The sequence below is a fragment of the Cuculus canorus genome, chromosome 1 (assembly GCF_017976375.1).
Source record: "Cuculus canorus isolate bCucCan1 chromosome 1, bCucCan1.pri, whole genome shotgun sequence".
In the NCBI taxonomy this organism is placed as follows: domain Eukaryota; kingdom Metazoa; phylum Chordata; class Aves; order Cuculiformes; family Cuculidae; genus Cuculus; species Cuculus canorus.
The window spans coordinates 192,585,111-192,604,150 of record NC_071401.1 but is presented as its reverse complement, the minus strand read 5'-3'; the positions used below and the strand labels follow the sequence as shown (position 1 = coordinate 192,604,150).

The following is a 19,040-nucleotide window of genomic DNA, read 5'->3' as shown; positions in this document are numbered from 1 at the left end:
AGGAGAAAGTTACCTCTGAAGGTAGTATTATGTTTTACAATACAACTGAGATGTTGTAAAACACTACTGCAAAAAAGACTGTTTCCTTTCTCCATTGCTGCTCTCACCTTGCGCTGCTTTGTCTGACCCCTCAGTGAACCAAATCAACTCACTAAACCAGTAGAAAATTAACCCACAAAAAAAATCCCCTTTTTTTCCTGTCACAGCAAGGTGAAAGGTTTCACTAAGAAGTAAAGTTGATGGAAGAAAAAGGGTAGGACTACATCACCTGAGGAAAATAAGGGGATTTGAAATGTACCTGCCAGCTACAGCAAATCATTAAATCAGTCCACCTGTATCATAAAACCCTGTTCTCACTCTCAGTCATTTGTTCCACCTGAAACTGAACTGAAAAGCTGATCTTGCTGTTGCCCTTACAACATTAAAAAATTCTGAAAAAGATATTATTCTACAGCATGGGTAGGCAAAAAGATTCAAATTTATGACAATTTTTCAAGCTTACCCAAATAAAAGTAGAATTCATAATGCCTGTTCCAGTGTTCCAGCTGCAGCTGGGGTTTTTTGTGTTTTGGTTCTTTTTAAGAGAAGATCTTTCTACACGGCATTCACACTGGCCTGTCAGGTCTGCTTATAGTGCAATTCAAGTTTACAGACATACAGAAATGATATTCTAAGAACACTAAGAGATTTGACAAGGCAAAATTTCAAATATTTTTCTGACACTGAAATGAGAGTTTAAGAGCAACGGTCAGGAATTAGAGGAATAAGAAATAAGAAAACAGGAATAAGAAATAAGAAAACCAGTCAGGAATAAACTGTTATGGAATATCCAGTCAACAGTTTAGGACCCCCTTTATGATACCTCACAATTAAAAGAGAGAAGCTGCTGATGACAGTCACTAAAAAATAGCCAGATTTTGCTACTGTTTTTAATAATAATCACACAGTGTAATGCCTTATAAGGAGACACTTTATGAGCAGATAAAGTTAGGCATCCAATCTAAGCTAGTCCTCGAGACATCTCTGCAATTAAAAGGGAGAGGAAAATAGATTCAAGAGGTAACTGACATGAAAAAAATAGATAAATGAATATCATGAACCATCCTCTGAAAGTGCCTGATTCACTTTACTGGATACAGCAGAAGGTAGAGGAGCTGGATTATCTTTAACTACCTGAAGTCAAGTCTAATCCTTAGTTCATAAATAAGGCTGATTCCAAAGCCTGTTAAACTCAACAGAAACATTCCAATTCTAACAGCAATTTATGCTAATATTATATGCTTAAATAAAACCAGCAGAATGTCTCCCTTGGGGTTCTTTAATTTCAACAGAGGAAGAGGAATCTCAGAACTATGAGAAAAGTTCTCAATAACGGGTAAGATTAAGTCCTTGCAGAGCAGAGTAACAGAAATATCAGAGGTGATTTACAGCTTTCAAAAGTACTAAAGGAAACAAGACAGAATGTCACCAAATTTATACTTCTGTAAGAAAAAATAAGCTCTTCCTTATTTTACTTAAATACTTAACAGCAAGGATTTGTGTCTATGCCAATAAGGAGCCGGCAAAATTAACCAGTCATGTTCTTCACAGCTTTGCAGTCTGGAGAATCATTTCTATGTAGGTAAAAAATGTGCAAAACAGTGCTCTTATTTTGTATAGAAGCTCAAATGACAAGTGACTTTATGGAGTAAAACTGAGAGAAAAATCATATCCATGTACAGCCACACACTTTATACCACAGTTCTGTTTTTAAAGGTTTAGACAAAGTAGGAAAGTATACGCACAATACCTGACATAAGGAGTAGATTTAATGCTTTCAGTCCTATTACTGAGAGATTTAGATTTCCTTTGTGGATTGTAAGCATTTTAAGAATCTGCCTAAAAATTAAAGGAAAAACGAAAAAAATAGTTATGACAAAAGAAATATTAACATACACAAAAAAGTTCTCAAATGTTTACTTTAAAACAAAAAAGTTACAGAAATTAGCAAACGACACTGTTCTGCTTGTAGCAAAAGCTAATTTACCGTAAAAGATCAAGGGTTCGTTGGAAGAGAAGCAGCAGTTTCACAGTTAAAGAATTTGAACAGCATCTTGAAGAAGTCTACCCTATCTAAGTTTCCAGCGTACAGCACATACATGATGCTGGACAACTCACTGAATAGAAACATTTCATGAACTGCCAATTGTACACTCCTTACTTTCTGCGTGGGCTAGTTTGAGACCCACGGATATTAACATCTGAAATGCTGCATCAGAGTTGACCAAAACTGACTTTTAAACACAGCAAGTGCCAGAAAACACGTTGCGGTTTGAGCTAAATTATAGTCAGTTTTGTGACTAACTCAGTTGCTGTAACTTCATTCTCTGAAAGCTAACTGCGTGTTTTTGAGACAGTGTTCTCCCAAAGTGATAACACAGGGCATTGGTATGCAAAAATGCCAGTGCTTATATTTAATCAAGACCATACTCTAGGTGGTGGAAAAGGGGCCACACCTGTGAGGATGAGCGAATAGGGCAGGTGACACTAAACTGACCAGAACAGTATTCCATCCCATATATGTCACGCTCTGTATAAAACTGAGAGATCCTGAGGGTCTCTGTCTTCTGTGATGGCTGATGTACACGAAGGACCTTGTCTGTCTGGTTGCTCCTGATCCCAGATCTGAGTGCTCCTGAATCCAGTTCCTAAGTCCAGCTCCCTCCTAGCCATGAATCCTTTCCCTTGTGTCTGCTTTACAGAACTTGTGGTGACATATAGTTATCGATAGAAGGGGGCACTATGTCATATATCTGTATATATTTTATTACTTTCTAATTTTTCATTATTATTATTTCATTAAAGCTGTAGCTTCAGTTTCCAGTGTGCAAGTCTTTTTCCTCTCATTTCCCTTTCTACCCTTTCCGTGTGGGTGGGCAGCAGAAACAATTTGGAAGCTCAGCTGCATGGTTTTAGCCACCAAAATTTAGCCAGTTGGGGCTAAACTGTGACACAATGCTAAGTAGTCTGAAAAATCCAGTGCATGTATCAAACTGGGCACCCAAAAATCAGTTGCTATATTTAACGTATTTTGCTCTCACTACCATCTGTAAAATAGTGACTACAAATCTGTAACACTTTCTCAATAAACAAAATTTTAAAAGCTCTAGACAATACTGATGAGCACTAAGAAATGCTGAGAAGGAAATGAAGAAGACAGTTTTTACACAGGGTATCAGTCCTGTACACTAAATAAGGTAGTGGGCCACACAGTGAATGATGTTGATGACAGAAAATAAATAAGCATTGATTTTGAACTGAATGGAGCATATCTCAAATGGGTGGTGGTGGGGGGAAGAGATAGTGTAATTAAAAGCTAATTAAAACTGGATAGGCTCACACAAAAAAAAAACCTCAAGAAATTTCTTGCAGTGTTTGATCAACCTCACAACCACAACAAAAAAAAAAATTAAAAAAAAAAAAGTTTGCTTGTTTTTTTTTTAATGTTTAGTTGGAATTTCCTGTATTTCAATTTGTGCCCATTTCTTCTCATTCTGTTACATGGTTCCACTGAGAAGAGCCTGGCTCTGTCTCTTTTGCTGTCTCCATCAGGTACTTAGACACACAGCTAAGATCCCTGCTTGCACGGGTCTCCCACCCTGAAGGCTGAAGAAACCCACCAAAATCTTCAACCATCTAGAAGCTGATGTAATAACTTTATATAAATATATTTCATTGCATATATATGCTGCCATGATAAACAAGCATTCCAGAAGGATCTTCGTATACGAAATACTTACTGGTGAACGCCCAGTACTTCCCAGTCCTTCCCAACATCCTTAGGAGCAATGTTCTGCAGAGTACTTGGACAAATTTCTATTAATTTACAAAGAAGTGACCAACTCATCTGTAAAACAATAACAGACGGGTGTTCTTAAAAGTTATTTAGCCAAATCAATAACAGAAAATTAACTAACACAAGACAAACAGCATAAAAAGTTAAAAGATGGGAAGTAAAACAGATATATTAATGATTATGAATGCATTGCTTGTAGGAACACATCACTCTCAATGTGCTTCCGCACTGTGTGAGGAAAACGGACACAGTTAAAAAGAGTTGCTCACAGGGAGATAATGTGATCCATAGTATGTTATCATGGTCCAGGTAAGGCCACTGCACTATTACAGGTAGTCCAGTTTTATTGAAGAACAGCTGTTTTCAAAAGAATGTACCATTTACTTGCAAATTATAAGGAGAAATTATAGGTTTTTAAAGGTGTCCAATGGTTTAAATGGGGAGGAGATACTGTATATTTCATATTCTTACCATCAATCCTTAGTACTGTGTGCTTTCAAAATATAATGAAGATAGTGGAAGTTTTGAGATTATAAAGAAAGAAGGATGAACTAGAACCAATACAGTTTATCTTAATAACTACCTGCTCTATCCTATGCAGATTCTTCGACTTTCAAATATCTCCAAATAATGCCAAAACAGAAAACTGTTCCTCTTTGGTTTTCCATATTGGAGAAATCTGCTCTCTTATGAATGTCTGATATGATTGAATGGGCTTTAGTGAAAGCTCCAAAGTCAGGATGAAGCAGATTTTACAAAAAGGAATTAAAACAAAGCATAAAGATTTCCTTCACCATAAGAATAAAGAGAAAAAAATTGCTAAAGTAGGTTTGTGTCCTTTAAGAATAGGATCAAGACAGAAGACAATCTAAGTATAGCTCAAAAACTACATACATAACTGGATCAGTTTTCGGCAGAAGAGTTATGTAAAGCAAAGGGGTTAAGACAGGACAGCCAGCAACCGGAATGTAAACGGCTACCTCCAAAGAGTTTAACTGCTGAGTTCATGGTAAGACCATGATCTCTAACCCTGCATTCTGCAAGACTACAGACATGAAACTGCAAGTCTGGTAGGGTAGAGGCACCCAAAGGAACAGCCACAGGCGCGAATCTAATCAGCTTTCACGACTCTTTCACGACAGCTTTGGCGAATATGAGAAAGGTGATGTAGCTCCCTGGGAACTGGAATTCTGCTTTTACCTTTCACATACTTAGTTGCATGGGCTACATTCACACTATCTGCAGTAGGTTTGTGTCTGTTTCAGTTTAGATTTGCAGAGCCAAAAGATTTAAGCCAATTACAAACTTAACATCTGCAGATCAAACTTGACCACAAGCCAATTTCTGTGCTCTTCTGTTGCTCGGATAGCAAGAAGATGGTTTGCTCTGCATAAGACTGCAAAGCGATTACTGGTGGATGTTCAGGAAGACAAGGCTGGTTTGTGGAACTGAGTCCTGACTAAACACAGGTGCAAAGAACAGTCTTAGCAACCATCGGTCCTCACCAAGATGAGGATATATAAGTACTGAATTTCCCATATTACAAGCAAAACAGGATTTATCAGTGACAGTCAATCAAGGACAAATTTCAAATCTTCAAGGCACAGACATTGTAGAGGTGACCATTAATTCATACACTGTGTATTGCTTAGAAAACATTTTATTTTAGAAGTCCCACTTCATGACATCCAACTGCTCTTGTAAAATTTAGAACCTGATGAAAGTCTGCTTTGTGACTTTAGAAAATCCTTTTTGCATTAAAACTGTTTCTGATTAAATTTATATTTCCATTAAACATTTCCTATAAATGAAATCTAGATCCAGAGAAGACCAAAACACACATCTGACCTGGTGAACTGTGGTCTACTTTACAATATTAAAATCATAACCTGAGATTACAGAGAGGTTATTATCTGTTTAATAATTACATAAGAATATTAGGGTCTTTTAAAGAACAGAAATCCTAAAGGTTACAGGGAAAGAATAAAAAAACAAACTATTAAACAAAGCCATTCTTATAAACACTTAAATGGGTCCCTGTACACAGAAACAGTTGTTGGCAGCACTGAAACTGTTATTTTTACATCAGACTCTTTTCATTTCTAGCACGCAATGAATTTATATTACATTAGGTCACACCTCCTAAGTGAGACAAAACAAAGCTCTGGTGATTGCCCCTCACTCAAGTGACTTTTGGACTTCAGTAAAGCCTTTGACACAGTTTCTCATAGCATTCTGCTGCAGAAACTGTCAGCCTCTGGCCTGGACAGGCGCACACTCTCCTGGGTTGAAAACTGGTTGGATGGCCGGGCCCAGAGAGTGGTGGTCAATGGAGTTAACTCCAGCTGGAGGCCAGTCACAAGTGGAGTTCCTCAGGGCTCAGTACTGGGTCCAGCTCTGTTCAATGTCTTTATCAATGACCTGGATGAAGGCATCGAGTGCACCCTTAGCAAGTTTGCAGATGACACTAAGCTGGGAGGAAGTGTCGATCTGCTGGAGGGTAGGGAGGCTCTGCAAAGGGATCTGAACAGGCTGGACTGCTGGGCCGAGACCAATGGGATGAGGTTTAACAAGGCCAAATGCCGGGTCCTGCACTTGGGGCACAACAACCCTATGCAGCGCTACAGACTGGGGGAAGAATGGCTGGAGAGCTGCACAGAAGAGAAGGACCTGGGGGTGCTGGTTGACAGCCGACTGAACATGAGCCAGCAGTGTGCCCAGGTGGCCAAGAAGGCCAACGGCATCTTGGCTTGTATCAGAAATGGGGTCACCAGCAGGTCCAGGGAGGTTATTCTCCCTCTGTACTCAGCACTGGTGAGACCGCACCTTGAATACTGTGTTCAGTTCTGGACCCCTCACCACAAGAAGGATGTTGAGGCTCTGGAGCGTGTCCAGAGAAGAGCAACGAAGCTGGTGAGGGGGCTGGAGAACAAGTCTTATGAGGAGCGGCTGAGAGAGCTGGGGTTGTTTAGCCTGGAGAAGAGGAGGCTGAGGGGAGACCTTATTACTCTCTACAACTACCTGAAAGGAGGTTGTGGAGAGGAGGGAGCTGGCCTCTTCTCCCAAGTGACAGGGGACAGGACAAGAGGGAATGGCCTGAAGCTCCGTCAGGGGAGGTTCAGGTTGGATATCAGAAAAAAATTCTTCACAGTAAGAGTCATTGGGTACTGGAACAGGCTGCCCAGGGAGGTGGTCAAGTCGCCTTCCCTGGAGGTGTTTAAGGAACGGGTGGATGAAGTGCTTAGGGACATGGTTTAGGGAGTGTTAGGAATGGTTGGACTCGATGATCCAATGGGTCCTTTCCAACCTTGTGATTCTGTGATTCTGTGATTCTGTGAAGAGTAAAATATTTTGCTGTAGAGTCTCTAAGGTGCTTAAATCATTGCCAGCCAGTAATTGCAGAAAGAAACTACTACATTTACTTAAAGGCATTTATTTCACTTTAAGGTATGATAAGCTTTCCAGCCCTCTACCTTCCTACTTCTAAAGAAGCTTGCAAGGTTTATGCCCGTAGTCCAACCCCCACTGGTACTTGCAGTATTGATCAATAAAGTAAATTTACGCCGTACAAGCCAGTGGAGTGGCAGCTCAACACGATGCTTTGTAACCAGCTAAGGAGGGGAGGGAGAGAAAATCCTCACTTCAGATACGTCTCTTGCTGTTTTTACTGTTATCTGAGTCAATTTTATTACAATGCCAAAAGCAAAAGAGGTCAATAAATCCATTCATTCAATGAAAATCCATTAGTAGTGTAAAGAGACTGCACTGAAATGAGGACTACATCACTTCACCACTGCCATAAAGTGGGAACTGTGTATTCACAAAGCCTGTAAACAAATTGCAGTGAATGAAGCAAGACCATAGAGCTCTACTAACACATTGTGGGTGTTTGTAAATATCATAGATGAAAGTAAAGGAAGAGCTGCCTACAGCATTTTATGAAGAACAGGATTTCAGCTTTGCACTGGTTATGAATTTCACACTTAAATACAATGTAGTAATGCAAAGGAGCTCCAAAACTTCTAAACTGAAACACTGTACGGTGTTTAAAATGAATTTTAAAATTCTATGTTAATTCACAGCTAGGCCTTTTAATACGATTAAAATAAATATTAAACAATCCCTGTCTTCCTTGCACTTCAGAGAGCCTTATGCTATCACTTCAGAAATACTTCTGGGCAGTGGTTTTGTAAATTGTTATATAGGTAATATGCTTTATCTTGAAAATAGCGGCTCATTCATCCTTCTGTACTTCTTAATGACCTAACAGTAAACTAAGTTAAAACTTCAGACTCTGCACAAGTATTTGGTCTTCAAAGGAAACTTGGGATCAGTGTTGCTCCAGCTTAATCACTCTACAAGTACAATTTCATATTTTAATCTAAATGGTATGCTTTTGACCTCTAAGCTAAGGTCTACTTGACAAAATGCCTTTTAAAAATACTATTATTTAGGAGGCATTTGCAATATAACTTATGTTTTGCCTTCTGGTTGAACTGAAAAAAGTAAAAGATGCCAAAAATATAGTAACCATACAAATGGGCTTGATAAAAAAAAATATCAAGTGAGTTGCACAGAAATTTTGAGCTTATAAACATCTTTTAAGCATAACATAGTCAGAAATTTAATATATGCCTGCCAGGAAGGAGCTGTTTTATGACAAGTCTGGCAACTGTACCATGAGTACAACATCAAATTGTGCAAGTGCCACACCTCATCTAAATGTGCCAATGGTAAGTTACAGGAGGAGCCAAGCAGAATCTCAAATTGCAGAACCTCCTCTTCACTTTTTTTTTTTTTTTTGTCCTTTGCAAAACTGGGCTAGTGCAACTCTCCTTCTAGGACAGGGATACATGAGTATGAATTCATTTTATACAATGATTCAGCACAGGAAAGACATGGATCCGTTGGAGCAAATCCAGAGGAGGGCCACAAAGATCATCAGAGGGCTGGAGCACATCCCATAAGAGGACAGGCTGAGAGAGTTGGGGTTGTTCAGCCTGGAGAAGAGAAAGGTCCAGAGAAACCTTATAGCAGCCTTTCAGTATTTAAAGGTGTCCTACAGGAAAGCTGAGGAAGGGCTTTTTATCAGTAAGTGCAGTGACAGGACAAGGGGTAATAGTTTTAAGCTGAAAGAGGGGAGATTTAGATTAGATATGAAATTTGTTACTGTGAAGGTGGTGAGGCACTGGCACAGGTTGCCCAGGGAAGTCACGGATGGATGGCTCCTCCCTGGAGGTTTCCAAGGTCAGATTGAATGAGGCTTTAAGGAATCTGATTTACTGGAAAGTGTCCCTGTCTGTGGCAGGGGGGTTGGAACCAGATGATCTTTAAGGTCTTCCAACACAAACCATTTGATGATTCTGTGACTCTAATTCTGCTTAAGTTTTTCTAACCGTGGCACAACTTAATTTTGACACATCAAAACACACTAGGTAGCATTATTTGTAATCCAGAAGCCTGTACCACCACACTGTGCTCACATTGCTTAATTTATGTTTTCTACGTGTCCTCCTTTTGCCCCTTAGAGACACAACCAGCGGCACTGAGACAACTCGTCCCTTTAAGCGCAAGCGGACAGAGCTCCCTTTGGAGTCAGCAGCCCTTCCCGCAGTGCTCCAGGACGGAGCAAGTCAACCCCAGACCCGGGAGCCGGGCGGGACCGGGTATCCCGGGACAGGGCTGCAGTGCCCGCTGCATCCCTTCTTCTTTACCTCTGAGAGACAGAACCAGTGGCATTTGGACACTCGTCTCTTTAGATGCAAGCGGACAGAGCTCCCTTTGGCAGACAGCAGCCCTTTCCACAGTGACCCAGAACAGAACAAGACAACCCCAGAGCCGGAATCCCTGGACAGAGCTGCAGTGCCCGGTGCATTCCTCCTTCTTTTGCCGCTTAGAGACGGAATCAGCGGCATTTGGGACACTCGTCCCTTTAAACAGAAGCGGATGGAGCTCCCTTTGGCAGCCAGCAGCACTTCTCGCAGTGACCCAGAAGGGAACAAGCCAACCCCAAAGTCGGGAGCCGGAATCCCGGGACAGGGCTGCGGGGCGCATCCCGCCTTCTTTTACCGCTTAGAGACGCAACCAGCAGAATTTGGACACTCGTCCCTTTAAGTGCAGGCGGACAGAGCTCTCTTTTGCATACAACAGCACTTCCCGCAGTAGCCCAGAAGGGAACAAGTCAACCCCAGACCCGGGAGCCGGGTGGGAGCGGGTATCCCGGGACAGGGCTGCGGGGCGCGGCGCATGCCACCTTCTTTACCTCTGAGAGACAGAACCAGTGGCATTTGGACACTCGTCCCTTTAATTGCAGGCGGACAGAGCTCTCTTTTGCATACAACAGCACTTCCCGCAGCGTCCCAGAAGGGAACACACCAACCCCAGACCTGGGAGCGGGTATCCCGGGACAGGGCTGCGTTGCCCGCTGCATCCCACCTTCTCTTCCTCTTAGAGACAGAACCGAGTCACCGGAACACTCGTCTCTTTAAGCGCAAGCGGACAGAGCTCCCTTTGGAGCCAGCAGCCCTTCCCGCAGTGTTCCAAGACGGAGCAAGTCAACCCCAAACCCTGGAGCCGGGCGGGAGCGAGTATCCCTGGACCGGGCTGCGGTGCCAGCTGCATCGCACCTTCTTTCGCTCTCAGAGACAGCACCGTGGCACCGGGACACTCGTCCCTGTAGGTGCAGGCGGGCAGCGCTCCGTTTGGCAGCCAGCAGCCCTTCCCGCAGTGTCTCGGGATCGGGGCGATGTCCCGTGTACGGGGCGCCCTTACCTGCTGCACGGCGGCGGCTCGCGGGTACAGGTCGAGCACCAGCAGCAGGGGCACGTGCACTTTTTTGCCGCCGAAGAGTCGCGGAGCTGCGGACACAGAGAGAGGCGCCGTTAGCGCGGGCGGAGCGGGGCCGGGCCGGGCCGGGCGCCCCGCGCTCACCGCTCTGCCGCGCCGACAGCTCCAGCAGGTCGCTCAGCGTCTGCACCAGCGTGTCCAGCCGCTTCCTCTCCTGGAAGTTCTGCAGGCGGACAAGCAGCTTGTTCAGCGCCCGTTCCTCCCTCGCCTCGGCCTCCTCGGCGCCGGCGCTGGCCATGGCCGCGGCCGCCGGCCCAGGGGAGCGCGGCCCCTCCCGCCGGGGGCGCGGCCGCCATCGCCGCCAGGGGGCGCGCGCGGCCCGGCCGGGCCTGGTGAGTGACAGCGAGGTGTCCAATAGGAACACAGCACTGGGGCCTGGCCCTGCCCACCGCGCCTGCTGCACTAGGAAAGGGCCTGGGGCTGCGCTGGAGCTGGTGCGGGCGGTGTGGGGGAGTCAGAGGGGTAGTGGGTTGGAATAGTCTTGTTGGGTAATCGAGGCATACTTATCTGTCTGTAAGCCCTGTCCCGAGCACCTCGTCTACCCGTCTTATATATATATATCTCTAGGCATGGTGTCTCAACCCCCTCCCAGGGCAGCCTCTGCCAGTGCCCAATGACACTTTCTGTGAAATTTTTTTTTCTAATGTCCGGTCTGAACCTCCTCTGGCACAGCTTGAGGCCATTCCACTTTGTCCTGTCCCCCGTCACTTGAGAGAAGAGGCCAGCTCCCTCCTCACCACAACCTCCTTTCAGAATCACAGAATCACAAGGTTGGAAAGGACCCATTGGATCATCGAGTCCAACCATTCCTAACACTCCCTAAACCATGTCCCTAAGCACTTCATCCACCCGTTCCTTAAACACCTCCAGGGAAGGCGACTTGACCACCTCCCTGGGCAGCCTGTTCCAGTACCCAATGACTCTTACTGTGAAGAATTTTTTTCTGATATCCAACCTGAACCTCCCCTGACGGAGCTTCAGGCCATTCTCTCTAGTCAGGTAGTTGTAGAGAGTAATAAGGTCTCCCCTCAGCCTCCTCAAGGCTAAACAAGCTCTCTCAGCTGCTCCTCATAAGATTTGTTCTCCAGCCCCTTCACCAGCTTTGTTGCTCTTCTCTGGACACGCTTCAGAGCCTCAACATCCTTCTTGTGGTGAGGGGACCAGAACTAAACACAGAATTTGAGTTGCAATCTCACCAGTGATGAGTACAGGTGTGGAATAACCTCCCTGGACCTGCTGGCCATGCCGTTGCTGATGCAAGTCAAGATGCCATTGGCCACCTGGGCACACTGCTGGCTTACGTTCAGTCGGCTGTCAACCAGCACCCCCAGGTCCTTCTCCTCCAGGCAGCTTTCTAGACACTCTTCCCCTAGTCCTCATGCCATTGGTCTCAGCCCATCAATCCAGCCTGTTCAGATCCCTTTGCAGAGCCTCCCTACCCTCCAGCAGATCGACACTTCCTCCCAGCTTAGTGTCATCTGCAAACTTACTTAGGGTGCACTCAATGCCTTCATCCAGGTCATTGATAAAGACATTGAACAGGACTGGGCCCAGCACTGAGCCCTGGGGGACATCACAAGTGACTGGCCTCCAGCTGCAGTTAACTCCATTTACTACGACACTTTGGGAGGAAAAGAGGATGGTTTGGAAGGGACCTTAAAGATCATCCAGTTCCAACCCCACTGTGATACGTAGGGACACATCCCACTAGATCAGGCTGCCCAAAACCCATCCATCCTGCCCCTCAACACCTCCAAGGATGAGGCAGACACGACTTCCCTGGGCAACATGTGCCAGTGCCTCACCACCCTCATGGTGAAGAAATTCTTCCTTATGTCTAGCCTACATCTGCCCCTCTCCAATTTACAGCCATTGCCCCTACGCCTGTCATGACAAGCCTTTGTAAACAGTCCCTACGCAGCTTCCTTGTATGCCTGTAGATGTACATGTAGAGCACCCTCTTGTGTAGGGAAGTGGTACATGAAGTAGTTAGTATTACGAAAAGTGGAATATTTTTGATTTAAGCCAAAGTCAAATTAAGTGTCATCTAACTAATTGTGTTCTTCGAAAGTTAGACAGAATGTCTCTTTCTAGGCATGTTTTCTTTCAGGCAGTTTTTCCAGCACTGTTCATTCTTTGAAGAACGTAAGATCTTGTGTGGAGTATGGTCAGTGCTGAACAGATGTCTCTTCTCTAATCACCTTTGTTTGCCATGTTGCATGTCTCAAATGCAAGGTCAAGCAGAGAGCTGGAGCCAGGTCTGAATTAGCAAGAGTTTTCACTGTTGTAAAGCTGATAATGATAACATTAAAATGAGTCCTTGGAAAGTAATAGAATATGCATAAGATTTCAGGGAAAATTTATCCATATGCATGTAAGTAGGAAATGTATTCTGTAACCTTCTCTTGTCTCATTGCACGTGTTTGTGTTTGATGGAGATCACTTCCTCATGTTGCCAAAGCATGATAAAGGATTCTTGCTTTCTAAAACTCCAAAATGAGCTTCATTTGCCACCATTTTTAGTATCAGAAGGAGAGGTGAAACAATAGTAGCTAATGTGTGTGTCTAGTGTGTCTCCTTTGGCAGCGATTGGGTCCCAAGCCCGGGAGGTGCCTCCTTGCCTCGTGTGGTGTTTGTAGTTGTCATCTTTTCATGATGTGGTTGGTCTGGGAAGGTGGAGGGAGAGCTGTGCTCCTGAGGCTGCTGTGTTCAACTTCACCTCAGGGAGGTACCTGCTCTGCACTCCTGAGCGCTTTGGCCTTGTGGGTTTGTTTAACAAAAAACCCTCTTGTTGTACTCGGCAGTCAGATTTCCTTCTAGGCCTTGCAGTGGGAGATTGCTGTTTGGAGATAAGAAGGTTCTCTCATTGTGTGCATGCATTGCTTCATTTGTGGTTGATGCAATCTTCCTGAGGTCTGGCAATAGCTCTGGTACATCTGCTGCCCTTCTGAGGTAGTGAAGTGTGGACAGGAGGCTAGAAATAACTTCTAAAAAAATAGTTGTTGATTAGAAAGGTAGTATCAGTGGAATATGTTACATAAACTTCTTAAATATAAAGTATTCATTATGGAAGTAAACTCTTCAGTTGAACTGGACTGTGAGACGAAGGTTTTATCTTTTGGGGGATCATAGCGGAAGTATGGACTTACAAGAAGCTTTTGCTTAGGTTGCACAGTTTTGTGGATAGAAGTGCATAATGTGAATTGAGTAATTGACTTACAAGTCGCTCATTTATTTCTGAAAATAAACTTAGAGAAAGAGTATTTAGCAGTGCCTCTGAAGCCACATGGTCCTGGATAAACTGTCTGATCTGCTGGTCAGATTGTGTGTTGCTGTCATTATCATTCATTATTTCTTAGGGATTTGTGCACAAAGAAACTATTGTCTTGGCATTCCAATTATAGTTAACTAGGATTGCATTTTTTAAATGATGAGCTAGTTTATTCCTCTCTGAAGCACTGGAAAACATATATGAATGTAAGATAGCTTTATGGAACAGTGGCTCATAGTCTGAGATATGTGGAATGCAATACATCTGGACTAAACCAAAATTTAGTTGAATTAAATTAATTGGTTTCACTTGAAAGATACTTCTTTCCTTTCTGCAGAAGCAGTAATTCGAGCACAAAGAAAAACTTAAAAAATTATTTTCTAGATGTAAAGCCTCATTGCCAGCTTCCTGTAGTTTTGACAAGATTCTTTTATCTTGCAAATGGTATGAATGCAAATACAGTCTTTCAAGTTACATCAGTAATGAGCTCTCTCCAGTATCTGCAAAGCTGTAGCCATTATCAGACTTCAGCCAAAGATTTTTTAAAGTTCAATCTTAATTGTTCACACAAATCGGAAATGCCAGTTATAAGTTACAACTAGTGACATTTGATAAAGTTATACTAATTCACCTTTCAAATCCTGATCTTAAAATGAATTTGTGGTTGTTTTCAGCATTTAGAGCAGCTCTACTGCCACTCAGCTCTTCCTTGAGTTATGTTTCATACTATAATGCAGAAATGCAAGTTATATATTAGAGTTTCAGTGGATATAAGTGGAAAGATTGTGGATCTCTCTAAGGAAAATTGGGAGCCAGGATTTTCTCCTGAAATATGTTGTGTTTTATAACTGTGCTGGGTGGAGACCACTTGAGATTATACATTTATGGTAGTTAATCTTTTGCTGCTTTTAGAGCCTTTTCTGTGTTAGTTCTTTCCTGGTCAACTCTGTCCCAAACAACTGTCAGCTGTTTAGAAAAACGAAGACCAAGATATTAGACAGATGAGTGGAAAGAGAAAACAAAAATTAGAGCTAAAATGTAGCTTTGATTTATACTTTAAAGGATTTCAATCTTTTAAGAGATCTCCACTGCGATTTCTTCATTGTATCCTAGTTAAGCATTGAGGGGTTTTCTTGTCACTTCCTCTCCTCTGTTGCTCATTAAATTCCAGAAGGCTTTCACTTCTAAGCACTTGCATACCCTTGAGGTTTCCTTTTCATGTATTTTTATGAAATCTGCCATCTTTATGTAGCAGGTGGCTCATTCTTGAGGCTGAGTGCTTTGGGTGTAAAAGAGTTATTTCCGCTTTTTGTTTTTAATGAGATTGGTAGCTAACTACCCGGTTTGGTCTGTTCTGTGTTTATCCTCTTAGCCTCAGATGGGACTACTAATACACATTAGGTGATGCTTAATCTCTGATGTGTGACTATCTAGATAGATATGAAGACAAAACATGAATACTAACGTAGCAGAAACTAATAAATTGTTCTGTCCTTAATGTATAAGAACGGATGCATTCCTCCATCTTTTGCATTCCTCTATCACAACTGGAAAACTGCATGACGTCAGAGGTCCCTGTAGTTATGACAAACTTGTTCAAACTCACTAGGTAGTTACTGCTTGGTGGTGGCATTATCAATGGGATTCCTGCTGCTTTAGGCAATGCTGCTTTTTCATTCCTGCTGTGGCTTATGAACACGTTGAGGTAATGTGGATCTATGTGGAATATTAATCGTAACTTGAAGACTTGCAGAGAGAGTATTGAACAATGTGAATGTTTGAGTTTTGCCTTGATCGTTGTAATTTTAACACGCATTAGGAAGTCTTTGACACCTATTTTCAGTGAAAAAGTAGCAGCATGATCACGTTGATGAGTATTTTTCTTGTGCAGAACTTGGAATGAGGCTACTATTGAACACACATTGTTAAAACTGTATTTTAATGTTCAGAACATCATTAGGATTCACTAGCTGATTGTAATGACTGTATGAATGTTGGTGTCCGAACACATGTACTTGGTGGAATCACTTCTGCTTTACATCTAGTTTCATCACATATGTACGTAATGGGATTTTGGCAGTGTTATGCAATACAGAAATTGAGCAGTCAAATCTACTTACTATTTCAGGATTCCTCAGTTGTTGATTTTTTGGGTTTTGTTTTTGTCTGGTAGTCAACACCAAGATGGTATCTTATCTTTATTTTTTTCACAAGGATATAACAGGTGTCCCTATGGAAGGCACAAGGGAAGCAAAATATACTAACGCAAGGGCTTAGACTGTACTGTAAATAAGAAACCACGATCAGTTGTATTGGGTTCGTGTGGCAAGATGGTAGCATATGGGGTTACAGGGGCAGCTTCTGTGAAAAGCTTCTAGAAGCTCCCTCCATGTCCAAGAGAGCCAATGCTAGACAGGTCCAAGACTGACCAGCCACTGGCCAAGGCTGAACCTATCAGTGGCTCTGGGATAACGTATTTAGGAAGGGGAAAAAAACATGCACAGCAGCAACAGCAGTCACGAGGGAGAAGTGAGAATATGTGAAAGAAACATCTCTGTACATAACATGGTCGGTGAAGGAAGGGGAGGAGGTTCTGCAGGTGCCAGAGCAGAGATACCCCTGCAGCCTGTGGTGAAGACCATGGTGAGGCAGGCTGCCTCCCTGCAGCCCATTTTTGCAGTGATCAGCAGCACTTATGTGGCTTCTTTGACGTTTAATAGTGTTCTCACCTAAAGTAGTAACCATCAGGTGCAATCTATGTTCCCTTGAGCTTTATTGATCAGTTGTGCTGATTGATGTAGAGGAGAAAAAGATATAGCATTGAGGGGGAATACACTCAGGTATGCTTGTACACATGTGGTCACTTTTATACCAGTTTGAGGAGCTTGGCTAGCTGGGCCAAAAGATTCTTGATGAGTTTCACCTTCCTGGAGCTGGTATGTTTCCTGAAGTTGGCATTTGTCCAGCAGGTTCCCCTCTTCTTGGCAATGCATGGATGGGGCTGAAAGGCTAACCTGGAATTTGAAGTGGGGCCATGTAACAGGATGCCTGAGGTGCAGCTGGGCAGTTGTTGAAGAGTGTAACCACTGCAGATGTAAATCCTTCTAAATATAGCAGAAGAAGCCAAGAAATATTTGTTGTCTCTTCTTTGTTGGATGGGTAATTTCCTGTAAGAAGCAAGTAGTCATTTCCCTATTCTTTTTGTAGATGAAGCCTGAAGTGAAATGGTCAGAAAAGACCAGATTGGTGGAGATACTTGTTTTGCATGTGAGATTGAACTTAATTTTTCTTGTAAAATGTGCTGTCATGGACCAGACTGCAACTGTTCACGTTTGGGCCATACTCTTGGACTGCTTAAGTCTAAGATGTTCCTTGTATAATATGAGGAAGTACTACTCTGGCTTCTCTTTCTTCCTCATTCTATGTGTTTGCATGATGGGAAAAGTTTGGCCCTGAGCACTCAGCCACTAACCCAAGCTCAAGAAGTGTCAGCTCACTTCTGATAAGTCTCACTTTCTGGTAAGTCCCTCTGCAGGGCTTGTCCTGTGTTCCTCTCGTCCTGTTCTTTGGCCTTGATTTCAGTCTGCATGCCATGCCATGCTACATCCTGTCTATATCTTATGAGAGAGCCTGCTGCTCTGCTTCATCCTCAGCCAGAGCAGCTTGTATTGCTTAGCAGTGAAGCTTTTCTGTCCCTGTGTTGAACAGAGAGGCACCACATACACGTGTTAAATAGTTGATTTTAGTCATCCTTATATATTTGGCTTGGCAGCCTCTATCCTTGTTTCTAGCCCCCCCTTTCCTGAGAGAGGACTGTGGGGAATGGAAGTACCAGGAAGTATTATTTATACTTGCTGTAACTTTTCTGCCACTGTGTGGTGGTGGTTACAACTTCTTGACTTTGTCATGTAGCTTCCCGGAAGCTATGGGCCCATATAGGGAGAGCATTGTGTAATCTTTAAGCTGTGTGTTGGTTTTCATTGTAGCCTGACTAGTCAATACACATAATTGCAGCAGCTCAAAGACTAGAAAAACCTCTCCATCCTTAGAGGTTTTCAAGACCGAACAGGATATGGTCCTAAGCAACTGTTTCTCATTACATATTGGACTCTGCTTTGAGAAGGAGGTTGGACTAGCAATGTCCTGAGGTCCCTTTCGACAGGAATTACCCTGTGGTTTCAGAATAATATTCCACTCACATTCCCTGTGATGATATTAAAAGCTGAAGAGCTTTGCCACTCACTGCTTTAGTATTGTGTTGCAGTTTGTGTGATATGGTTGGTGTGAAGCTTAGGAGCTTCAAGCAATTACCCCAGTGGTTTTTGTTACTCTAGCAATTATGCTCTGGTGTGACCTGAATTTTGTGCAGTGTTTAAAAAAAAAAAAAAAAAAAAAAAAAGAGCAACCAAATCTTAATCTATTTAATCAATTTTATAAGGTCTGTGTGGGTCATTAGCCACACAGAGGGTCATGAAGTTGTGGTTCCTGCAGATTATTTCCATCTGCTGTTTCATCCAAGCACTAATGTCTTACAGTTGTGTGGGCAAACGTGTGATGCCTGGCCACAACAATGTGCCAGGAAGGTGTGGTGAGACTCAAGGCAGCCCATGATCCCTTTGGAAGACCAGAGCAAGCTATAGTGTGGCTGCATCTCTGACATGGTTGCATTCAAAGTGCTTGTTTGGTCTGTGACCTGCATGCATAATCCCATCCTCAGAGCTGCTTCCTTTCACAGGGGACTGATAAACATGCCCCAGGTAGGCATTCTGAAGAACTGGTGTGCACCTTGCTGTGACCTGGTAGAGATACTCAAGGAACTGGAGGTGAACTCCCCTTAAGAGGACAATGTATTTCCTAAGGGCTGTCTGATACCCAAATAACAATGTAAATATCTAAATTGAAGCTAAAATGGTGGCTAGGATAATCTCTGCGTTTTGCTTACTGAGTCAGTGCGGTCTGGGGTGTGGTTTAGCCAGTGACAGTGGCAGTATCATTAATAGCAGTGTAGCATCTGCCTTACCAAAGCAGCAAGGAATTTTCTTACTATCATGGAATGTTTATTGGACTCATACTCTTGGGCAGAGTCTT

The 19,040-nt window shown here is 43.1% G+C and overlaps 1 protein-coding gene across 1 annotated transcript in view; it reads right to left on the bottom strand.

Moving 5' to 3' along the window:
* LRRK2 (leucine rich repeat kinase 2) overlaps window positions 1-10,967 on the bottom strand; it is a 68,190-nt gene extending 57,223 nt beyond the window's left edge. The window contains exons 1-4 of the mRNA XM_054055982.1: window positions 10,766-10,967; window positions 10,607-10,692; window positions 3,780-3,886; window positions 1,790-1,878 (exon numbers count right to left, since the gene is read on the bottom strand). Coding sequence (XP_053911957.1) covers window positions 1,790-1,878; window positions 3,780-3,886; window positions 10,607-10,692; window positions 10,766-10,919 — 436 coding nt within the window. The 5' untranslated portion in view covers window positions 10,920-10,967. The remainder of the gene's footprint in view (window positions 1-1,789; window positions 1,879-3,779; window positions 3,887-10,606; window positions 10,693-10,765) is intronic.
* Window positions 10,968-19,040: the final 8,073 nt, after the last annotated feature.